This window comes from Terrapene carolina, unplaced genomic scaffold, assembly GCF_002925995.2.
Source record: "Terrapene carolina triunguis isolate 2854851 unplaced genomic scaffold, T_m_triunguis-2.0 Scaffold244, whole genome shotgun sequence".
Lineage (NCBI taxonomy): Eukaryota > Metazoa > Chordata > Testudines > Emydidae > Terrapene > Terrapene triunguis.
Genome location: NW_020664595.1, coordinates 836,410 through 861,509, shown reverse-complemented (window position 1 = coordinate 861,509; position 25,100 = coordinate 836,410). Strand labels below are relative to the sequence as shown.

At 45.3% G+C, this 25,100-nt stretch overlaps 1 protein-coding gene across 1 annotated transcript in view; it reads right to left on the bottom strand.

Moving 5' to 3' along the window:
- The window catches only part of LOC113407719 (disintegrin and metalloproteinase domain-containing protein 20-like), a gene marked incomplete at its 3' end in the record, with an annotated part of 214,612 nt that overhangs the window by 53,026 nt on the left and 136,486 nt on the right, over window positions 1–25,100 (bottom strand). The window contains 1 exon segment of the mRNA XM_026657440.1: window positions 7,142–7,247. Within this exon segment, the coding sequence (XP_026513225.1) occupies window positions 7,142–7,247 (106 nt within the window).

Sequence of the window (25,100 nt, the reverse complement as noted above, 5' to 3'; positions counted from 1 at the left end):
TATTTTATGTAAAGTAAATAATAGTGCAACAAGGTGAGAGGGGCCGGCGGCTAGTATCCCAGGCCAGCAGCGGGCTGAGCGGGGTCAGTGGCCAGGACCCTGGCTGGCACAGGGCCGGTGGCTGGAACCCCAGACCAGCTGCGGGCTGAGCGGGGCCGGTGGCCAGGACCCCGGCTGGCAGGGAGACAGTGGCTGGAATCCCAGACTGGCTGTGGGCTGAGCGGGGCCAACGGCTGGTATTCCAGGCTGGTGGCCAGAACCCCAGACCGGCAGTGGCTGAGCGGGGCCGGTGGACAGAACCCCAGACCATCAGCAGGCTGAGCGGCTCAGCCTGCTGCTGGTCTGGGGTTCCGTCCGCCAGCTCCTGCCAGCTGGGGTCCCGGCCACCGGTCCCACTCAGCCCGCTGCCGGGCCAAGGGTTCCGTTCATCCAGGCAGGCCCTGGCTGAGTGGGGTGGGCGCCCCGGACTCCGGCTGGCAGCAGAGTGCCACTAAAAATCGGCTCATGTGCCGCCTTTGGCACGTGGGCCACAGGTTGCTGACCCCTCGTCTAGATAATACTTGGTCCTGCCATGATTGCAGGGGACTGGACTAGATGACCTCTTTAGGTCCCTTCTAGTCCTATGATTTTCAAGAATGTAACTTTTTTTAGAAGTTCTCCACAAAGAGACATACAGAAGAGATTGAAATAGAAATAAGCATTTGTTAAGAAGAATAAGGTTAATATTAACTATGTCAAATTCCCCTTATTTCTTGACCAAACATCCCAGAATCTTTTCTATGTTAGCCAAAGTTTCTTGCTAAACTCTAATGTCAAAGAGGATTTTTTTTTGACAAATGAATGTCGATGCACTAGTAGTCCTGTACTTTATTATCAGCTCTTTATTCTGAACTTTAGCTGATCCTAATATTGGTGTTATTAATAATGTGAATTTTAGCTGGACCTTAGCATGTTATTAAATAATGGATTGTCTTCTTTGTTCTCAAATCTTCTGAAACTTACAGAAATGTCCAGAAAGGAGCTACTTGTAATTTATGGGGGCAAGTGTTTTCTTTAATTGAGAAGATAATCGATTGAAGTATGCTTTTAACTCATCAGGAATTACTCTAATAGATTTCTGTCATAATGACTTGGTGATAGAACTTTTTTGTACCTGATAAAATAGTATATGGTTGAATAAATGTCTATAGCTTATCAGTTATGTAAACTAAATTCCATGGTCAATAGTTCCTTTTCTTTTTCTCTTTTCTGTAAACACAGTATATAAAGAGATACCTGTTATTATAGATGTGTGCAGTAATGGATAAAATGGTTTAATTGCAAATGGATGCTCATAAATGTTCTGTAATTAATAAAATTAGTAACTGACTAAATAGAAAGGAACATGTAAGGTGTGTTCTATAATCAGTATTTCAGCAAAACAGCAATGTATGGAATCACATATAAGCATTAAGAGGTAACTGTAGTCACAGTGCTAGCAGTGATAAATTAATTACAACTACAATTGCCTTATTGATTCAATGTAAAGATAAAACTTGAGAGAGGAGTTTTCTTTGTTCTGAACAGTATATAAGAGATGAGATTTAGGGAGTTAGTCAGACGTGGAAGCAAGTAGGCTGCCTCACTTCTCCAGTCTCAGATTTGGTACATATGTTTCCTTTTTTGTATTCTGTATAGTGCTGCATTGAGTAGTGCTTCATTGTCTTACTTAAATAAAGCTCCAGAGGAGTTATTTGACATTGACTTATTAAATCCAAACACAAAACACATTGGTTTTCACCTGTGTTCTATCATTTGTTTGGTTTATCTGGTCTTTAATAAAATACCCATAGTTAACAATTTTAATTATTTTGTTTGATTTTAAATCATGGTGTGTTCTACAGTACGTAAAAGAATCCCTATGACTAAAGTAGTGAACATCACATCTCTGAGTTGGCAGTAAGAGAAACAATTAGTAAAACCTGGACTACCATTCCTTGTTTCTCTAGACTAGGGGTGGGCAAACGTTTTGGCTCGAGGGCCACATCTGGGAATAGAAATTGTATGGCGGGCCATGAATGCTCACAAAATTGGGGTTGGGGTATGGGAGGGGGTGAGGTCTCTGGTTGGGGGTGCGGGCTCTGGGGTGGGGCCAGAAATGACAAGTTCAGGGTGCGGGAGGGGGCTCCGGGCTGGGGCGGGGGATGGAGTGCGGGGTGGGTTGAGTGCTCTGGCTGAGGGTGCAGGCTCTGGGGTGGTGCTGGGGATGGGGTGCAGGAGGGTTTTCCAGGCTGTGATCGAGGGGTTTGGAGGGTGGGATGGGGATCAGGGCTGGGGCAGGGTTTGGGGTGCAGGGAGAGGCTCGGGAGTGCAGGCTCCGGGCGGCGTTTACCTCAAGTGGCTCCTGGAAGCAGCGGCATGTCCCTTCTCTGTCTCCTATGCAGAGGCACGGCCACGGGCTTTGCATGCTGTCCCATCCACAGGCACTGCCCATGCAGCTTCCATTCGCTGCGGTTCCTGGCCAATGGGAGCTGCGGGCGTGGTGCTTGGGGCCGGGGCAGCATGTGTAGGAGTCAGAGGGGGCCATGCTTCTGCTTCCGTGAGCCGCATGGAGCGGCCTCCGACCCTGCTCCCCGGCTGGAGCACCGGAGGGGGGCCATAGCGCTGTTTCCAGGAACCACATGGAGTGGACCCTGACCCTGCTACCCAGCTGGAGCACTGGAGTGGGGCAAGCCCCAGACCCTGCTCCCCAGCGGAAGCTCGAGGGGTGGATTAAAATGGCTGGCAGGCCGTATGTGGCCCATGGGCCATAGTTTGCCCACCCCTGCTCTAGACTAAATAATTTTATTTTGTTGGCAGTGTTGTTGTAGCCATATTGGTCCCTGAACATGTGAGAGATAAGGTGGGTGACATAATATCTTTTATTGGACCAATTTCCATTGGTGAAAGAGACAAATTTTGAGCTACACAGAGCTTTTCTTTTTGAAAGATTGTTTCTTTGACAAACAGAAGTTGGTCCAATAAAATATATATTCCTCACCCACCTCGTCTCTAAATAAATTTGAGTAATTTTAGGGATCAAATTAATTGGCACACAACCACCTTTCCATCCCATAGATAAAAGGAGCTGCTAGTCCTGTAACTATAACACTAACTTCCTGGCAGTTTAGAAGAAACTGAAGTCAGAGAGTGACTATGCGGCAGGGACATTCCACTCAGTCTGCAGGTGAAATAGGTCATATGTTACTTGCCAGGTAAAAAATAAGCGGACAAGACACACTGCAGCTTGGGGGGCACATCTCCATCTAGTGCTGCTCTAAATGAGCGAGAAAAGGTAAAAGGGACACTTCACTGGGGAGCATCCTGACTGAACTAAACTAATCCGATAGAAAGCAACAAATTAAAGCGACGTAGTCACCAAAATGACTGAAGACAAAATAATTATTAACATTTATTGGGAAACTTGGCAGGATTAGCTATTCAGCCTCCATTAACAGAGGATGAGATGCGTGAGGCAGATAGAGCACGCTATAAAAATGGAACCCCCAAAATTATGTTTTAGGAAGAAAAGATCTGTTACTGAGGGCAGGTCTACACTACCCGCCTGAATCAGCGGGTAGAAATCGATCTCTCAGGGATCGAATTATCGCGTCTCGTCGGGACGTGACAATCGATCCCCGAATTGATGCTTCTACTCCACCAGTGGAGGTAGGAGTAGGCGCCGTCGACGGGGGAGCCGCGGAAGTCGATTTGCCGCCGTCCTCACAGCGTGGTAAGTCGGCTCCCATACGTCGAATTTGCGTATCTTAAATCGACCCCCCCCATAGTGCGGACGTAGCCTCAGTGAATTAAAATCTAACTTTTCAGTCAGATTTTGTGTTTCAAAATGCTACTCAAAGTTGAGACACTGAGTACCAACACATAATGGGGAAGTTGTAAGCATCGCTCTGTAGAATAAGAAACTGTGCTCTATATGCATGCCTGTATGTACGTATAAGTGGCTGTGAAGTTACTGACAAACTGTGACCGCATAGATCATTGTTGCAACCACTGTTATATATCTGCAGCAAATATTGTACAAGGGTTGTCTTGTGAGGTGTCTATAGAAGAGGTTCTGATTTGCTGGTTATAATTATGCTATCTATATGTGTTGGACCATATCAGGGAATTTCTGTATTAAAACCATAAAGTGTATGTGTATAACAAGTCTGAGGCCAAGAGAGACAAGGGGTAAGATTGAATTCAATTGAATTCCCCACAGCTTAGGCCTCTTGCTTTTCCATTTCTGTGTCTCTGTGTCTCTCCTTCTCTGTGAGAAACATGCAAGGCCAAACTGCTAATTGTGTTAACACATCCTGAGACAAAAAGTCTGTTCTCAGAAACAACTGTAATTGTTCTTCCAAACAGAACACAGACTCTAGGTATCTTTTAACTTGTCTGTTATGTATGTTAAAGTTTAAGTAGATTTGCAACATCCTGAGAGTTGCTAGAAGTTAAGAAATAGTAAAGTAATAAGTGATAAATGTATGTTAAAATAGAGGATGCATGTGAATGGATGCTTGATTTAGATAAAGGATAACTTGATTTAGATAAAGAATGAATGGTCAGGGAAGTGCCAGCCTAAGAATTACAACTTCAGTCTCAATTGGCTGAAGAATGCGCAGACTAGAGATAACCGGATGACCCCCGGAGGGCAGGCCGGAATCCACCCAAGTGTCACCCCCTTTCCCCCCCGGATGGAGGGCTGAAGACTCCGGAAGAACAAGATAACACTCAGACATTCAGCCATCAGGGATATGCCACCTGCTAATTGATAACCACCTCAAACAAACATCAGCAGGATGAAGCAATTCCCATAGACTTGTATAAGGACAAAATCCTACAAGAACAGACTCTAAAGACTGAAAACTTTTGAGTCTGGTTCTGCAACCACCCTCCAGGAGCATCGGATGCGCATCTGACAAGGACTTGGCTCCACCCTCATGTGCAGGCTACCTGGCCAGTGCTCTGCCATGAGCAACCTCTAGGCTGGTAATTATAACAACTCTGCAGAACTTGTATGAATGAGTGTGTGAATGAATAAGGAATGGTAGTGAAATAATATTGAATTGCATATCCTGATTTCTCACTCTTTCTCTATATTTACAATAAACCTGGCATTTTTGCCTCATCCCTCTTATAAGATCGTGTCGGTATTATTTTATTAGTGTAACATATGTGTGTACCATTTTTGTAGTTGAAGTTATGAATATTGGCTATGTACTTGTATCTCAATGTGTTTGATTCTAAATAGCCTCAGTGAAGCATTTGGTCAGCTTCTTGAGAAAGAACTATTCTCAGTAAGTGCCCAATCAAGAAACACTTAACTGACAGTGGACTTTGGGAGACGCCAATCCACATCTGAGCTTTCCTGGAAACTTTCAAACGAACATGTAAACAATGGTGTCTGCCTGCAAACTGAGTCATGCATGGACATGTGACTTACCCATGTGACTCCAGACTCCATCTTGCTGCTGTGATTTTCCACAGAAGAACAAACGGGTGTCCTTCCACATGCAGAAAGTATAAAAGGCCCTAGAAACCCCTCCATCTTGTCTTCAATCCTGCTTCTAACTTCTGGAGGAATCTTGCTATAAACTGAAGCTCTGAACAAAGGACTGAATGACCCATCCCAGCTGTGGATGTACTCCAGAGACTGAATTTGAACCTGCAGTTTATTCCACCACTGCTACAAGCCTGAACCAAGAACTTTGCCATTACTGTATTTAATTCATTCCATTTAACCAATTTTAGCTCTCATTTATATCTTTTTCCTTTTATGAGTAAACCTTTAGATTTTAGATTTTAAAGGACTGGCAACAGCATTATTTCTGGGTAAGATCTAATTTGTATATTGATCTGGGCCTGGGGCTTGGTCCTTTGGGATCGGGAGGACCTTTTTTCTTTTACTGGGGTATTGGTTTTCATAACCATTTGACCCCATAATGAGTGGTACTGGTGGTGATACTGGGAAACTGGAATGTCTAAGGGAATTGCTTGTATGACTTATGGTTAGCCAGTGGGGTAAAACCAAAGTCCTCTCTGTCTGTCTGGTTTGGTGTGCCTTAAAAGTGGAGAAACCCCAGCCTACGGCTGTAACAGCCCTGCTCTAAGCAATTTTTCCGGAATTAATACTCTCAGAAGTGTCTCACCAAAGGCAGCATCGTTACGGTGGTGTTTTCCTATTACTTCAATTTCAACTTTTTTGCTTGTTTGCATCACTTTATTAATTTGACTTGGGATTTTTTAGGATGTTTGAGATAATGTCTGTGGACTAATCCCTGACTTCAAATTTCTCAAAATACCTTTGGACCTACTAACTGGATAAGTTTCTTGATCAGTGGACTTTCTGAGTCTGAAAGTACCAGAATGGGGAGGTTCTTGGTTTCAATAAATCCTAATCAATCCCCATTGGGTGATGCCAGTGACCCCAGAATGAGAGGGTCCCATTCTGATTTGCCAAGGGAGTCCCCAGGAGGAATTCCTAGGGGGAGGAACCACCCAGCCACCATCCTCAAAAACTAAAGGAAAAGAAAAAGCCTTGCTGCTGGCTTGTTGGCTACAAACTATGGGTTGCTTGCCTGCAATGGCGGCTGCCATAGTTGCTGCTGTATCCCTTGACTGAAGGCCTCTGGTCTTGCAATGTTACCATGTCTGACAAAGAATCCTGTGCTTCCACCACCCTCCTGGCTGACCATCAAGGTCCAGCAACAAGCAACATCTAAGATTCAACATCTATAAGCAAGTAATCTGGTCGCCAACAAGTCGTTCAACACAAAACAGCAGAGCTGAGTAGACCACCAGCTAATCTTTTCAACTGTGTACCCACTTCCTGAAGCTGAATGAAACCACAAGAGTTGGGACAATGTTTTCCACAGCCTAGGCTGCACAGAAGAATATGTAGAACTCCCTTTAAAAAAAATCAAGCCTTATCAAAACACAGTGGAGCTGAAAATGAAAGGCTTAAACTGTACTGCTGGTAAAAGGCTGCTCTGCATCTCTTCTCACTTGTGTATGATTTATTTCCCTACACTACTTCTTAAAATAAGAGGGTTTTATTTACAGTGGTTTCTTAGTACATTTTCCAATGGATCAGAAACATCAATATATATATATAACTTACTTCTCTTCACATTTATTGTAAGTAAGTCCATCCCCACCGCAGTTGCCACACCGGTCACCTTCAGTATTCACTGCTTTGAAACAACTCAGTGGGGCCAGATGTGCTGCTGCAAAGGGGGGGAAAAGCACAAGGTAAATTACAAGACAGAAATAAAGCACACAGTGCATTGTACTAATTCCTCCAATCATTTCAAGGGGCTAAGGGGAAACTGAAGTTATTCACCTGTAACCAGAGTTCTTTGGAATGGACTCTGCATATTCACACTTATGGGAGGCACCCCTGGTGCAGATGTGATGGTGGAACCTTTAGGTAGCAGTGCCTGTTGGAACTCTCACATCCTCTCCTACCCCGGCCCTCACTGTTCCTGAATTTTCTGAGGACAAGGCTATAAAAGGGGACATGGTGCTTCACCCACCTCCGTGACTTGCACTGCCTCCTCCAAGTCCCAGGTTGTACTTAGGACTCCAAGGAAGAAGGAGGGTGGGTTCCGAGTGCAAATATGCAGAATACTTCTTCAAGAATTCTGGTTACAGGTTTACTAACCTCTGTTTCTTCTTCAAATGTCCTCTGCATATTCCTACCCATGGGACAGTGTGACAAGCAGTACTCCCTTTAGATAAAGGTGAATCCTATAATTAAAGGGAGATTGAAGTATTGCCCTGCCAAATTGTGCATCCAATCTGGATGCTGAATCCAAAGAATAGGGATTTGTGGAATGTTTGCGAAGAGCTCGACATTGCAGCACTAGAGATCTGTATAAAAGGAATATGTCTAAGGCATACCATTGTCTAAGGCCTGGTCTACACTAGGAGGTTATGTCGAATTTAGCAGCGTTAAATCGAATTAACCCTGCACCCGTCCACACAACGAAGCTATTTAGCTCGACATAGAGGTCTCTTTAAATCGATTTCTGTACTCCTCCCCGACGAGGGGAGTAGCGCTAAATTCGACATGGCCCTGTCGAATTAGGGTAGGTGTGGATGGAATTCGACGCTAATACCTCCGGGAGCTATTCCACAGTGCACCACTCTGTTGACGCTCTGGACAGCAGTCCGAGCTCGGATGCTCTGACCAGCCACACAGGAAAAGCCCCGGGAAAATTTGAATTCCTTTTCCTGTCTGGCCAGTTTGAATCTCATTTCCTGTTTGGACATCGTGGCGAGCTCAGCAGCACTGGTAACGATGCAGAGCTCTCCAGCAGAGGTGACCATGCAATCGCAGAATAGAAAGAGGGCCCCAGCATGGACTGATCGGGAAGTCTTGGATCTGATCGCTGTGTGGGGCGATGAGTCCGTGCTTTCGGAGCCGCGATCGAAAAAACAGAATGCGAAGATCTACGAGAAGATCTCCAAAGCCATGACGGAGAGAGGATACAGCCGGGATGCAACGCAGTGCCGCGTGAAAATCAAGGACCTGAGACAAGGCTACCCAAAGACCAAAGCGGCAAACGGACGCTCCGGATCCCAGCCCCAGACATGCCGTTTCTACGAGGCACTGCATTCCATTCTAGGTGCGGCCACCACCACTACCCTGCCACTGACCGTGGACTCTGACGATGGGGTATTGTCGACGGCCGCTTCCTCGGAGATGTTCGTGGACGGGGAAGATGAGGAAGGAGATGAGGAGGACGAGGCAGTCGACAGCGCATACAACGCTGATTTCCCCGACAGCCAGGATCTCTTCATCACCCTCACGGAGATCCCTTACCAACCCTCCCAAGGCGTTAACCCTGACCCTGAATCAGGGGAAGGATCAGTCGGTAAGTGTTTTAAATATGTAAACATTTATTTTGATCAGAACAGGAATGGAATATTAACAATGGGTTTTTCATGATTACTTTGCCCTATGCGCTTTACTTTTTAATCCTTGCCAGTGCAACTACTGCAAAAGTATCTCAAAATGTCCGGTTTTGCATGATTACTTTGCCCTAGGCACTCTACTTTTTAGTCCTTGCCAGTGCAGCTACTGGAAAATTGTGTCAATATGTCCGGGGATAGAGCAGAAATCCTCCTGGGACATCTCCACGAAGCTCTCCTGGAGCTATTGTGAAAGCCTTTGTATCAGGTTCCTGGGCAGAGCGACCTTATTGCGTCCTCCATGGTAGGAAACTTTTCCGCACCAGGCTAGCAGCAAGTACTCCGGGATCACTGCCTCGCAAAGCATGGTGGCATACGGCCCTGGTGTTTGCTGGCATTCACGCAGCATGCGGTCTTTCTCTGTCTCCGAAATCCTCATCAGAGTGATATCACTCATGGTGACCTGCTTTAAATTAGGGGAATGTTAGTATTGGGACTGATTGCCTGTTCCTTTACATAACTGTAACCGGCGGTTTACAGCCACGTGGTGGAGGCGGGACAGGGGCAGCATACAGGGATCTTTCCCGGGGACAGCCGCGAGGGGGGTGGGACAGGGGCAGAGTTCATGCTGGCCGGATTGCCGGCAGCAGGAACTGGCCAACGCTAGGAGCATTGCTTGGAACGTGAAAGGAGGGCACTGCTATAAATTAAGCTTTCAGCAGCCAAAAGTCTACGGCTTACCATGTCCGCCTGCTACCCGAATTCCGCTGTCCTGCCCCGCTTGTGTGATCTGTACTCCAAGACCCCAGGCACTGAATGGGAAGGCTGAAAATTCGACCTTTTTCTGAGTGCGCATGTGATAGGTGCTGTGCATGGTCTTGTTCACAGAGAAAGACTATGTTCATTGTTCGCAAAACTGTATCTTTGTGAGGAATTCACTCCCTTTTTCCCATCCCACAGCTGCGAGTGTCTCCCGACCTACCCCGGCATCCCCCTCCCAGAGGCTGGCGCAGATTAGGCGCCGAAAGAGAAGGACATGGGACGAGATGTTCTCCAAACTTATGGGCTGCTCCCGAGCCGAGGCAGCACAGCAGACCCAGTGGAGGGAGAACATGTCGCAATACCAGCGATCACACAGCAAACGGGAGGACAGGTGGCGGCAGGAAGACCAGCAGGCGACTCAAACGCTGCTTGGACTAATGAGGGAGCAAACGGACACGCTCCGGCGCCTTGTAGATGTTCTGCAGGACCGGAGGCAGGAGGACAGAGCCCCGCTGCAGTCTATCTCTGAAAACAGTCACTCCACCCCTGCAGACTGCTCAAGTACCAGACGGCTCTCATTCCCAAAGTTTTGATAAGTCCTTTCCTTCACTCCAAAAGCACCTCATCCAAGCCCCCGTCCCAGTGTCATCCCCTAACTGTGTAGTTGTTAATAAAAAATACGTTTCTGTTCATTACTGTTTCCGTCAGGTTCTTTTAGAGGAGACTGTGTCTGAAGGGGGGAAAGGGGGTTGGTAATTGGAGAGGACAGTCACCTTTACCAGGGTACAGACACGGGGGCAGGTTCAGCAGCAGGTCACACACACATTGCAGTCACTAGGCACCCTGGTCAGTCTGGGAGGTGGTTTTCATGTTCTGTGTGTGGGGGCTATGTGAGTTTGTGGCGGGGGAGGGCGGTTACAGATCTTATGCAGCGGTCCTTAGCCTGGATGACAGAGCCACGCAGCAGGGGATCTGTAACCGTCCTCCCCCGCTACAAAGTCACATAGCCCCCACACACAGAGTCCCGAAAAGGAGGGGTGGCAGGCTCCATTGAAACAACCAGTCCACCACTGCGGACCACTCTAGGAGCAGGAGCCTGTCATTCCTGGAGTTTAGAAGCGTCCTTTCCATCACTACACCCGCTCCCCACCACAGTCTGCGTCCCAGTTTCAACCCTTTACCACGAAACCCTTAATAAAGAAAACGGTGTTAATGAACAAAGTTCCATTTATTTTATTTTTAAAGGTGTGTTGGAAGGGGGGCAATGGGGTGAAGGGGGTATGTAACTGGAGAGTGTAGTCAACATTAAGAGGGTAAAGAAACGGGGGCAGGTTCAGCTTCTCTTTAAACAAACTTAATAGTCACAGGTTACCCTGCTCACTGTGGAACCTAGCTTTCAAATCCTCCCGGATGCACAGCGCGTCCCGCTGGGCTCTTCTAATCGCCCGGCTGTCTGGCTGGGCATAATCAGCAGCCAGGCGATGTGCCTCAACCTCCCACCCCACCATAAACGTCTCCCCCTTGCTCTCACAGAGATTGTGGAGCACACAGCAAGCTGCAATAACAATGGGGATATTGGTTTCGCTGAGATCAGAGCGAGTCAGTAAGCTTCTCCATCTCCCCTTGAGACATCCAAAAGCACATTCCACCACCATTCTGCACTCGCTCCGCCAGTAGTTGAAGAGTTCTTTTTCACTGTCCAGGGCGCCTGTATAGGGCTTCATGAGCCAGGGCATTAGCGGGTAGGCTGGGTCCCCGAGGATCACTATAGGCATCTCCACATCCCCAACAGTTATTTTGTGGTCTGGGAAGTAAATACCTTCCTGCAGCCGTCTAAACAGACCAGAGTTCCTGAAAACACGAGCGTCATGAACCTTGCCCGGCCATCTGATGTTGATGTTGGTAAAACGTCCCCTATGGTCCACCAGTGCTTGCAGCACCATTGAAAAGTAGCACTTTTGGTTAATGTACTGGCTGGTCTAGTGCTCCGGTCCCAGGATAGGGATGTGAGTTCCATCTATAGCCCCACCGCAGTTTGGGAATCCAATCGCGGCGAAGCCATCTATGATGACCTGCACATTTCCCAGGGTCACTACCTTTGAGAGCAGTAGCTCAACGATTGCGTTGGCTACTTGCATCACAGCAACCCCCACGGTAGATTTGCCCACGCCAAAGTGGTTCCCGACTGACCGGTAGCTGTCTGGCGTTGCAAGCTTCCACAGGGCTAGCGCCACTCGCTTCTCAACTGTGAGGGCTGCTCGCATCCGGGTGTCCTTGCGCTTCAGGCCAGGGGACAGCAACTCACAAAGTTCCAGGAAAGTTCCCTTACGCATGCAAAAGTTTCGCAGCCACTGTGATTCATCCCAGACCTGCAGCGCTATGCGGTCCCACCAGTCCGTGCTTGTTTCCCGGGCCCAGAATCGCCATTCCACAGCATTAACATGACCCATTGCCACCATGATGTCCACGGCACGGGGTCCCGTGCTTTGCGAGAGGTCTGTGCCACTCTCAGACTTAATGTCCTCACCGCGCTGCCGTAGCCTCCTCGCCCGATTTCTCAGCATCTGCCTCTGAAAAAGGTGGATGATAAGGTGCGAGATATTGACAACGGCCATAACTGCAGCGATGGTCGCAGCTGGCTCCATGCTCGCAGTGCTGTGGCGTCCGCGCTGTCACTCACCAGAAAAGTGCGTGAACTGATTGCCCGCCGGCGCTTTCAGGGAGGGAGGGCGGGAGTAACGGTTGAATGACGACAGTTACCCAAAACCAACCTCGACACATTTTTTTCCCCAGCAGGCATTGGGGGCTCGACCCAGAATTCCAATGGGCAGCGGGGACTGCGGGAACTGTGGGATAGCTGCCCACAGTGCACCGCTTCCAATGTCGATGCTTGCCCCGTTAGTGTGGACTCACAAAGTCGAATTACTGTTCTTAGTTTGGATACCCACGTTCGACTTTGTAATATCGATTCCACTAATTCGATTTAAGTAAAATCGAACTACTCTCATAGTGTAGACATACCCTAAGGCATACCATTGAAGCTTCCTAGTGGAGTATGTCCGAATTCTCTCCAGAATAGAGTCTGATGCTAAAGTATAGGTCTCATGAAAGCATAGACTAGCCAATATTGAGAGTGTAGGAGACTAAAGCGCTTTTTTCTTTTTGTTATCAGGATAGAAATGAATAGATTATGGCACAATCTGAATCATTTAGCCCTATTGAAATTATAAGCTAAAGACTTTTGGGCACCTAAAGTAAGAAGCATGTTTTCTCCTGCACAGGTGTGGCCTTAGAAAAAATACTAGTGAGTTAATTGACAGATAGATGTAAAATTCAGTCACCAAATTAGGGATGGGGATGTAGCTCTCCTCTATCCTTATGAAAAATAGTGAATGGTGGGTCAGCCATGAGGACCTGTAATTCACACACTCTTCTAGCAGATGTGATGGATCAGCTAAGCAAGAGACTTCAACCCCCATTAGCCCTTCACACTGCATTTCCCTTTCTTCTGGCCAGGAGGGGGAAAGATCCTGAACCAGGAAGGGGCTGGGCTCTGTTTAAAAAGCAGCAGCCACATGACAAAGCAGGAGCTGTTGAGAAGAAACCCCAGGAACTGTATGCAGAGCCACATGTGGAACAGGTTCTGACTGCTGAATGTTACAGCTGGGTGCAGGTCTGTATGGGACTTATGGGGCAGTGGAAGAAAGCTAGTACAGAGGGCCCCAATGAAAGAAACTAACCGATCCTGGTCTAGAAACCCACAAGAGCTTATTTTCTTCAACAGAGACTAGACTGGAGAGGGCATCACAGGCACTAGTCCTGAAGAGCCCTGATTTTCAATAGGAATGCCCCAAGGCCCAAAACAAGAACCCCCTATTGCAAACTTTGCACTGTAACTGTGAAGCCTCTATACCTAGGGTATTTGCAAACATTCCCTCCCCTGCCAGCTCTAGCGCATTACCCTTTCACTTAACCATTGGGACCTACCAGGGCTATCATCAACAAGGCTTAGCTGCTGAAGCACCTACAGCACTTCTAAATTGCTGTACACCATGTATGCTCCTAGTTCCTTAGGGATTTAATGTACTCCAGCACATAGCAACCCCCAGTAATTACACAGATGTTAATGCTATCTCACTTGCTGCAATAAAGGGTTTACTCTGCAGCAAGAGAGCTTTAGTTAGATATTAGGAAAAACTTTCTAACGATAAGGTTAGTTAAGCTATCGAATAGGCTTCCAAGGGAGGCTGTGGAAGCCCCATCATTGGAGGCGTTTAGAACAGGTTGGACAAACACTTGTCAGGGATGGTCTAGGTTTACTTGGTCCCGACTCAGTGCCTGGAGCTGGACTCGATGACCTCTCAAGGTCCCTTCCAGCCCTACATTTCTATGATTCTATGATAAAAGCTGTTTTAACTGAGAGTTAAAATAAACACCCTTCTGCTATTGGCTCAAATGGAAGCTTCATTAGCTACTGGAGGTTCCATGCTGGTTAAGAGTTTTTAACGTGTAGGAAGATTTACTGAACCCTTTTATAAAGGTCTTAACTGTGTTATGTGTGAATACAGACTTGTTATCTATGAGAGTGGTATACCAATAGAGTAGCTAGATGGACATTAACAGCTGATAAAAAGGGATCTGAAAGTTTCAGCTGTAGCAGTAATTCTAAAATATGATGAACTGGAGTCATTGTTGCAGCTACATTACTACTGTTTACCCAGAAAATGAATCTCTCCCATTTGAAGCTATAACACTTATGGGTTGATTCTTTCCTACAGTTAAGTAGGACATGAACCAGCAGACAGCAAGATTGTTCTAAGTCTATTAAAGACCCATAGCCCAGGTTGTCAGATCTGATCAACTCTCCAACAAATCTGGGAGGAAGAAGAAGAGATTGGTAAACTCCTTTTGTTAGATGGAGGACTGAGAACCACATGGTCACAATGGAGCCACTAGAATTACTTTGGTGCTGTCCCATTGTGGATGAGAAATGGGGTAAAGCATACAGATGACCTTGCCACCAGTTTATCAGAAATGTGTCTGAGCTTGATTGGCTGTCATGTCCTGCTCTTGAGCAAGATCTGGAGCATTTTGTCTGGTTGCAATGAGATCTACATGCAGATGATCCCCGCAAGTTGGAGATCTTCTGTATCACTGAGGTGTTCAGTGACCAATCCTGGAGTTCTGTTGTGTTTCTGCTCAGTTGGTCCGCAATACTGTTGCATTTCCCTGCTAGGTGTAGCAGTACAGGAGAGATCTTCTGTTGAATGTGCCACTGCCCCGCATCCACTGCTGCTCTGCATAGATGTGTGGAATGTGTACATCCTTGCTTGTTTATATAATACATCACTTTCCTTGATTGTAGCTGGCCTATGTTGTCCTTAAAAAGCGGCACTGCGTTCAAATATAATGTAGGCAGAAAAGATTTGAGAGCCCAGCATATTGCTCTGAGTTCTAGCACACTGATGTCTAGTTTATTTTCCTGGGAGTTCCAGTGGCCACAAATTATCAATGTGAGCTCCCCTGCCCAGGTTGGATGTAGTTGAGGTTAGTGTTGCTGATTCTGCTGGATAGTTGAAAACTACTCTCTTCATCTTGAGACAGTTCATCATGACAGAGGCATGTTTTCCAGACTGTAATCATTTTTGTCACTCTTTTTCGGACTCTCTCCAGTTTGCCCACATCTTTCCTAAAATGTGGCACGCAGAACTGGACAGAAACTCCAGTTGAGGCATAATCAGCGTAAAGCAGAAGAATTACTTCTTATATCTTGCTTACAACACTCCTGCTAATACATCCCAGAATAAGGTTTGCTTTTTTTGCAACAGTATTAACACTGCTGGCTCATATTTAGCTTGTGATCCACTGTGATCCCCAGACACTCCTTCCTAGCCAGTCATTTCCCATTTTGTACCCCTTCTCCCCTATCCACAAGGCTTGTTACCCTCTCAAAGAAAGCTATTAGGTTGGTTTGACTTGATTTATTCTTGACAAATCCAGGCTGACTGTTATTTACCACCTTATTATCTTCTACGTGTTTGCAAATTGACTGCTTGATTATTTGCTCCTTTATCTTTCCGGGAATTAAAATTAAGATGACTGATCTGTAATTCCCTGGGTTGTTCCTATTTTCCTTACTATAGATGGGCACTATATTTACCCTTTTCTGGTCCTCTGGATTCTCTTTCGTCTTCCATGACTTTTCAAAGATAATCACTAATGGCTCAGATATTTCTTCAATCAGCTGCTTGGGAATTCCAGGATATATTTCATCAGGCCCTGCTGATTGGAAGACATCTAATTTGTCTAAGTAATTTTTAACGTCTTCCTTCCCTATTTTAGCCTCTGATCATACCTCATTTTCCCTGGCATTAACTATGTTATATGTCCAATTGCTACTAGCCTATTTGGTGAAAACTGAAACAAAAAAAGTAATTTAGCACTTCCTGCATTTCCACATTTTCTCTTGTTGTTTTCCCCCCTTCATTGAGTAATGGGCCTCTCCTGTCCTTGGTCTTCCTTTTGCATCTAATGTATTTCTAGAATGTTTTCTTGTTACCTTTTATATCCCTAGCTAGTTTAATCTCATTTTGTGCCTTGTGCTTTCTAATTTTGTCCCTACATTATTGTAGTATTTGTTTATATTAATCCTTTTTAATTTGACCTAGTTTCCACTTTTTGTAGGCCTCCTTTTTTTTTCAGATCACTGAAGATCTCTTGGTTGAGCCAGGGTCAAGGAATTGATTTTCTTTAGGTCTATTACAAAACAAAGATCTCAGTCCTCCTTTGGGAATAGGAAGTGCCAGGAATACAATGCTTTCACACTGAACTCCCCTATACTATGACCATTGCTTCCTGAAGAGAGAACTTCAGCTCGCAGGTTCACAAAGCCCTAGCTGGGATGATTTAGTTGGGGTTGGTCCTGCTTTGAGCATGGGATTGGACTAGATACCTCCTGAGGTCTCTTCCAACTCTAATCTTCTATGATTCTATGACATGGGAGTTGAATCTGAACTGGGATTATGATAAAGGGAGAGAATTGAGCTGGATAAGGTATCTACTATGTATTATTTCTAATAATAGTAATACTGGGATAATAGTACTCTAGCTGTCATAGACATGATATGGCAGTCTTCAAATGGGGTAGGTAAGAAATGTGTAAAAATTGGTCTGCACTTCTCAGGACTCATAAGAAACTTGTAGCCTGAGGGCTGTTTCAGATGTTGACCCTGGGGTTTGTTTACCCTTTGCACAGAGTTTAATAGCTTCTGCTTTGCTGACGCTGGTAGCTTCACTTATGTGAAAAATAAGACGTCAAAGACAACATTGAGAATTGGTGCCTCTGATAGCTGAATACTGGTGCACCAGATTGTCTTCTGGGCTATTGCTATAGTCCCAAATATCTGTCTGTAAACGTAGTATCTTTCATTCTCTTGAAGCTCTCATCCATCTTATTACTTAATAATCTATCTCCTTCAAAGGAAAGATTCTCCATGCTAGTCTTCCTTTCTAGAGAGAGTCCGGATGGTCTAAGCCATGCTTGTCATGAGCGAGTGATGGCAAAAGCATCTGCTCTGGCAGAAGCGTCAGAGGCATCAAATGCCCTTAAACCATGTTTTTTCAACAAGTTGTCCTTCAGAAATGAGGTCATTACCCAAATTCCTCTGATCTTTAGGGACAGATTTTGCAAATACCTTCATCTTTTCCCCATAGAGGGTAGCAGTAGTGTTCCATCACAGTCTGATAATTAGCCACTCTTATGCCAAATGCAGCAGAAGTAAATACTTTTCTGCCCAGATGATCCACAATTTTTCCTTCATTATCAGAACGCATGGAGTGAATCTGACAGTCCTGGGACCTCTGGGCTGCAGCCTCTCCCACGAGTGTGTTTGGAACCAGGTGTATGTGAAAACCAATAAACCCTCACGCAATAATTGCTGGCATCTAAAATTAAACTAAGGACTGTGGGAAAGACAACAGGTGTGGAGGATTACATCATTCAGACAGAGACATCACTTAGAGGAGAATTTTTTAAAGGGGATATTCCATATCCTAGTAAAGAGGAGAGGATATACCTGAAGAGAAACAGTCAAATAAAAAAAAAAAGAGTCCCATTCAGTTACATCACATAAAGGCAGACAAATAAATACTGATACATTTTATTAATGCTAATACTAAGATGGGTGCACTTGAGAGTCTGGTATTAAACGAGGATATTGAACTAATAGGCATCACAGAAACTTGGTGGAATGATAATTAATCAGACATGGTAATACCAAGGTACGAAATATACAGGAACGACAGAGTAGGTCACGCTGGTGAGGGAGCATCACTGTATGTGAGAAAGCATAGAGTGAAATATAGTAAAAACCTTAAAATGAATCAAACAGTACCACAGAATCTCTATGGATAGAATTCCATGCTTGAATGAGAAGAGGGCTAACTTTGGAGAGAAGGCCTTAAAAGCCAGAGGCTAAGTGACCAAGGGGAGCTAGCAAGTAGGGAACTGCAAACAGGGGAGTTTGTAGGAGGGAGCTGTAATATAATCATTATGGTTAGGAAGGGACACATCATCAGTGCCAACGCTGCTCCTATCTCCGCCACCTGCACCTGTATCCAGACAGAGAACCGAATCATGGATGGCTCTACCCAGATCCTGGCAGAGACTGTGGCCTGCATTTCCCACTCATAGAAAGCAAGTCTGGGGGGGACCATCCAAGTGTGGAATGTGCTGCTGGTGGAATCTCTCATAAAGCAGGTGGGAGAGCTACAGGAGGAGGTGGCTAGGCTGAGGTGCATCCATGCCCACAAGGAATTCCTCGAGAGTATATACTGGAGGTGAATGCCTGGCTGTAAAGATGGTGTCACCAGGAGGGCTTCGGCTTCCTTGAGCATGGGATGCTGTTCCAGGAAAAAGGACTGTTAAGCAGAAGTGGGGTCCATTTATCGAGGAAGAGGAAGAGCATATTTGGATACAGACTGGCTAACCTAGTGAGGAGGGCTTTAAACTAGGTTCAAAGGGGGCTGGTGACCAAAGCCCACAGGTAAGTCAAGAACATGGAGACCTGGGAGAAGGTTTGGAATCTGGGGGGAGCATGGGCTGTTATACCATGGATAAAAGGAGAGACAAGACAGAACTGGAGGAGAAATCAAACCAGTATCTGAGATTTCTGTATACTAATGTGAGAAGTATGGGGAATAAGCAGGAAGAATTCAAAATGCTAATAAATAAACACAACTATGACATCGTGGGCATCATAGAGTCTTGGTGGGATAATACGTATGACTGAAATATTGGAAGTAGAAGGGTACAGATTGCTCAGGAAGGACAGACAGGGAAAAAAGGGAGGAGGTGTTGCCTTATATATTAAAAATGTATAGGTGCCAGAGTTGTTGAAAGTCTCTGGGTAAGGATAAAAGGAGTAAAAAACAGTGGTGATGTCACAGTAGGGGTCTACTACAGACCACCTAACCAGGAAGAAGTGGCGGGTGCAGCTTTTTAAAAACAATTAACAAAAACATCCAAAGCACAGGACTTGGTGGTGATGGGGGACTTCAACTACTCAGACATCTGTTGGGAAAACACAACAGGGCACAGATTATCCAACAAGTTGTTGGAATGTATTGGAGACCATTTTTTTTATTTCAGAAGGTGGAGAAAGCTACTTGGGGGAAGCAGTTCTAGATTTGATTTTGACAAATAGGGAAGAACTGGTTGAGAATTTGAAAGTGGAAGGCAGATTGGGTGAAAGTGATCATGAAATGATAGAGTTCATGGTTCTAAGGAATGGTAGGAGGGAGAATAGCAAAATTAAGACAATGGATTTCAAGAAGGCAGGGAGTTGGTAGGTAAGATCTCATGGGAAGCAAGTCTAAGGAGAAAAACAATAGAAGACAGTTGGCAGTTTTTCAAAGAGACATTATTAAGGGCACAAGAGCAAACTATCGCACTTCATAGAAACAATAGGAACTATGGCAAGGGACCAAGCTGGCTTAACAAGGAGATCTTCAATGATCTAAAAATAAAAAAAGAGTCCTACAAAAAGTGGAAACTAGGTCAAATTACAAAGGATGAATATAACGAAATAAGACAAGTATGTAGGGACAAAATTAGAAAGGCAAAGGCACAAAATGAGATCAAACTAGCTAGAGATATAAACAAGAACAGAAAATGTGGAAATGGCAGAGGTGCTTAATGACTTTTGTTTCAGTTTTCAGCAAGAAGGTTGGCAGTGATTGGACATGTAATATAGTGAATACCAGTGAAAATGAGGTAGGATCAGAAGAGGCTAAAATAGGGAAAGAACAAATTAAAAATTACTTATACAAATTAGATGTCTTCAAGTTACCAGGGCCTGATGAAATGCATCCTAGAATACTGAAGGAGCTGACCAAGGAGATAACTGAGCCATTAGCAATTATTTTTGAAAAGTCATGGAAGACAGGAGAGATTCCAGAAGACTGGAAAAATGCAAAAATAGTGCCCAAATATAGAAAGGAAAATAAGAACAACTTGGGAATTACTGACCTGTCAGTTTAACTTCATTACCCGGAAAGACAATAGAGCAAATAATTAAGCAATCAATTTGCAAACATCTAGAAGATAATAAGGTGATAAGTAACAGTCAGCATGGATTTGTCAAGAACAAATCGTGTCAAACCGACCTGATAGCCTTCTTTGACTGGGTAACAAGCCATGTGGATGGGGGGGAAGTGGTAGATGTAGTATATATTGACTTTAGTAAAGCTTTTCATACTGTCTCACATGGCCTTCTCATAAACAAACTACGGAAATGTAACCTAGAAGGAGCTACTATAAGGTGGGTGCATAACTGGTTGGAAAACAGTTCCCAGAGAGTAGTTATGAGTGGTTCACAGTCATGCTGGAAGGACATAACAAATAGGGTTCCACAGGGATCAGTTCGGGGTCCGTTTCTGTTCAATATCTTCTTCAGTTATTTAGATAATGGCATAGCGAGTACACTTATAAAGTTTGCAGATGATACCAAGCTGGGAGGGGTTGCAAGTGCTTTGGAGGATAGGATTAAAATTCAAAACAATATGGACAAACTGGAGAAATGAGGGTCCGGCTGGAGAATCTGGCCTGTATGCTCGGGGTTCTACTGATCGCCATATTTGGGGTCAGGAAGGAATTTTCCTCCAGGGTAGATTGGCAGAGGCCCTGGAGGTTTTTCGCCTTCCTCCGCAGCATGGGGCAGGGGTCGCAAGCTGGAGGATTCTCTGCGACTTGAAGTCTTTAAATCACGATCTGGAGACTTCAACCACTGAGTTAAGGGAAAGTGGGTGGGTTAGCTTTTGTGGCCTGCATCATGCGGGAGGTCAGACTAGATGACCATAATGGTCCCTTCTGACCTTAAAGTCTATGAGTCTATGAAATTGTCTGAAGCAAACAGGATGAAATTCAAGGAGGACAAATGCAAAGTACTCCATTTAGGAAGGAACAATCCATTGCACACATATAAAATCGGAAATGACTGCCTAGGAAGGAGTACTGCAGAAAGGGATCTGGGGGTCATAGTGGACCACAAGCTAAATATGAGTCAACAGTGTAACACTGTTGCAAAAAAGGAAACATAATTCTGGGATGTATTAGCAGCAGTGTTGTAAGCAAGACCCGGGAAGTAATACTTGCACTCTACTCTTCACTGATTAGGCCTCAACTGGAGTATTGTGCCCAGTTCTGGGTGCCACATTTCAGGAAAGATGTGGACAAATTGGAGAGAGTCGAGAGAAGAGCAACAAAAAATGATTAAAGGTCTAGCAAACATGACCTATGAGGGAAGATTGAAAAAAATGGGTTTGTTTAGTCTGGAGAAGAGAAGACTGAGAGGGGACATGATAACAGTTTTCAAGTACATAAAAGGTTGTTACAAGGAGGAGGGAGACAAATTGTTCTCCTTAACCTCTGAGGATAGGACAAGTAGCAATGGGCTTAAATTGCAGCAAGGGGAGGGTTAGGTTGGACATTAGGAAAAAATGGAGCAGGTAGTCCTGGAACCCAGAAGGGGAGAAGCAATTCTTTATTTAGTCCTAAGTGGAGCACAGGATCTGGTGCAAGTGGTCAATATAGATGAAATACTCAACAATAGCAACCATAATGTAATTCAATTTAACATCCTTGTAGAGAGGAAAATACCAAAGAAACCCACCTTCCTTGGTAGTCCATCGATCCGATGATGACAAATCTGTGCAGATCATCTGTTGCTGGTCTTATGGTGTGCCCTCTGATGGCTGTACAAGCCAATTCTAGAGATGCACATTTTGCTGCAGATGGTGCATGGGAAGTTCGCGGTCAGTGGATTGTGCGCTGCTGATGCTCTGTCACATCGTTCGCATGCCTCTTGTAGATGCCAGCTGCGGTCTTCCTCAAAGGCGATGCAGGTATTTCTGACTGTTGCACGCCACCATGTTCTGTCACTGGTGGCGTCCTCAAGGTCCCTAGGTTTGATACTGCTGTACTGCAGATTGGCTTTGATGGTGTCCTTGTAACGTTTCCGTGGATGACCTATATGCCGGATGCCCTGGGAGAGCTCACCATACAGAAGCTGACGGGGGATTCTGTTGGCATCCATGCAGATGACATGACCGGTCCAACGTAGCTGTGACTTCATGATCATCATTTCGATGCTTGTCATCTGGGCTCTTTCGAGGACCTCGAGATTGGGCACTTTGTCTTGCCAGCGGATCTTCATGATGTTGCGGAGGCAGCGCATATGAAATGCTTCGAGCTCCTTGATGTGACGCCTATATAGTGTCCATGTTTCGCACCCGTAAAAAAGAGATGAAAGAACAATAGTTCTGTACACAAGCAGTTTTGTTGACATCCGGATGTTGTGGTGATTTAAAACTTTGACACACAGACAGCCAAGTGCCTGGCTTGCTTTGGATATTTGTGTATTGATCTCATTATCCAGTGATCCATCACTGGATATGACACTACCCAAATATTTAAAGTTCTCCACTACTTTCAGCTGAGTGCTGTTGATGGAGATACTCGGGACAGAAGCATTTGATCCAGGTGCAGGTTGATGGAGAACTTCTGTCTTTCCGAGGCTGATAGTTAGTCCGAAAAGTTGCGAGGCCTCAGCAAACTTGTTGACAATGTGATGAAGATCATTTTCAGTGTGAGCCATGAGGGCACAGTCGTCAGCAAAGAGTGCCTCAAGAAGGAGTTTCTGCACTGTCTTAGTCTTTGCATTCAGGCGACGGAGGTCAAAAAATGAACCATCGTGCCGGTATTTCAAGTATATACCTCGGTCCAGGTCTTTCATTGCATGGTTAAGGACACATGGAAAGAACAAGTTAAATAGGACAGGAGCAAGAACACATCCTTGTTTCACGCCGTTGGTGATGTTAAAGGGGGCTGATGTGGCTCCATCAGACAACACTTCACCTGTCATGCTGTCATGAAAAAGGCGTATAATATGGACAAATTTTCTTGGACAGCCAAGTCATGTTAGAATGGTCCAAAGGGCTTCCCTGTTGACAGTATCAAACGCCTTTGTCAGATCTATGAAGACAGCATACAAGTGCATGTTCTGTTCAATGCACTTCTCTTGTATTTGTCTGACAGCAAACACCATGTCGACTGTGCTCCGGCCAGGTCAAAAACCACATTGACTTTCAGGTAGATTTGCCTCGGAAATACTGGCTATTAGGCGGTTCAAGATGATGTGGGCGATGATCTTCCCTCCAACAGAGAGGAGGGATATGCCTCTATAGTTTCCACATTCTGCTTTGCTGCCTTTGTTGTTCTTGAAAAGAGAGACAATAGTAGCATCGCGAAGGTCCTGTGGTATGTTTTCATCCTCCCAGATGTTGATGATCACGCTGTGAAACGCTGCTAGTGCTGCTGGACCTGCTGCTTTGTATATCTGTGCTGGTATCCCATCTTTTCCAGGAGCTTTCCCTGAACTCATCTGGCTAACAGCTTTCTTAATCTCATCTATAGTGGACGGAAAGTCAAGATCTGCCAGAGCAGGTTGTTGTGGAATTTCATTAAGGACATTATTATTCACGGTTGATGGTCTATTGAGAAGGTTGCTAAAGTGTTCTCACCATCTTTCGTTGATGCCTTCTTTATCTTTAATCAGTGTTGTGTTGTCTAATGAGAGCAATGGGGTGGTCCTTGGTTTAAAGGGTCCATAGACAGTCTTAATAGCACTGAAGAACATCTTTAAGTTGTGGGTCTCAGCATAGTGCTCAATTTCTTTGGCTTTGCTCTCCCACCAGTTGTCTTGTATCTGACGGAGGTCTTTCTGTGTTTTGCTCTGAAGGTACTTGAAATGGTCCCGTTTAGAGACTGAGGCGGGATCATTCTGCCATTCAATAAAAGCTTTTCTCTTTACTTCCAGTGCTGAGCATATTTCTTCTTGGTTCTCATCAAACCAATCCTGATGTGTTCTTTTCTTTGGTCCAAGAGATGTTATTGCTGTGTCAGTCACTATCTGCTTGAATTGGTCCCACTTTTCGGTTACAGTACCGATCAGTTGTCCGTGGGATGTCAGTTTGTCATCAAGACTCTTCTGGAATTTGTTGAAACATTGAGCATCCTTCAGTTTGGCTATATTGAAAGCAGGTCGCACATGCTTAGGATGTTTGTGCCGAGAAGGAACAATGTAGAGTTGAAGAGACGTCCTGACTAATCTGTGATCTGTCCAGCACTCTGCGCCTCGCATTACTCTAGTAATCAGTATGTCTCGGATGTCTCGCCTTCTAACAATGGCATAATCTATCAGATGCCACTGTTTGGACCTAGGGTGCATCCACGTCGTTTTGTATTTGTCCGCTTGTCAGAACAGAGTGTTGGTAATGGTCAGGTCATTTTCAGAACAAAGACTCAAAAGAAGTAGTCCATTGCTGTTCATTTTGCCTACACCATGTGGCCCGATTACTCCTTTTCAGTTCTCGCTGTCAGCCCCGACTCGGGCATTGAAATCTCCAAGTAGGAGTAGTTTATCTGTTACAGGTGTGGCCTTGATCAGTCTGTCGAGATCTTCATAGAATTGTTCCTTTGAGTTGTCAGAGCATGTTAAAGTGGGTGCATATGCACTGATGATGGTGACATGACGTTTGGCATTCAGTGGGAAGCGTAGCTTCAGCAATCTTTCATTGATACCCACTGGAAGGTCTGGGAGTTGACGTCGCATGCAGGGTAGGCATATCCCTAATTCACTGAGGGTTTGAGTCCCATCAGTTACACTCACCTGGTTTGGCCGGCCTGTCAAAGCCGTTGCCCGAGGTGTGGCCGCTGCGCATGCTGCAGCTACTTGGAGCCACAGGTGAGAGCTGAGTGACAGGTGGGGACCAAAGTGGACGGACTACCCCCAAAGGGAGATACTACCCCTCCCTGGCCACCCCATACACCCCCCACCCCATAC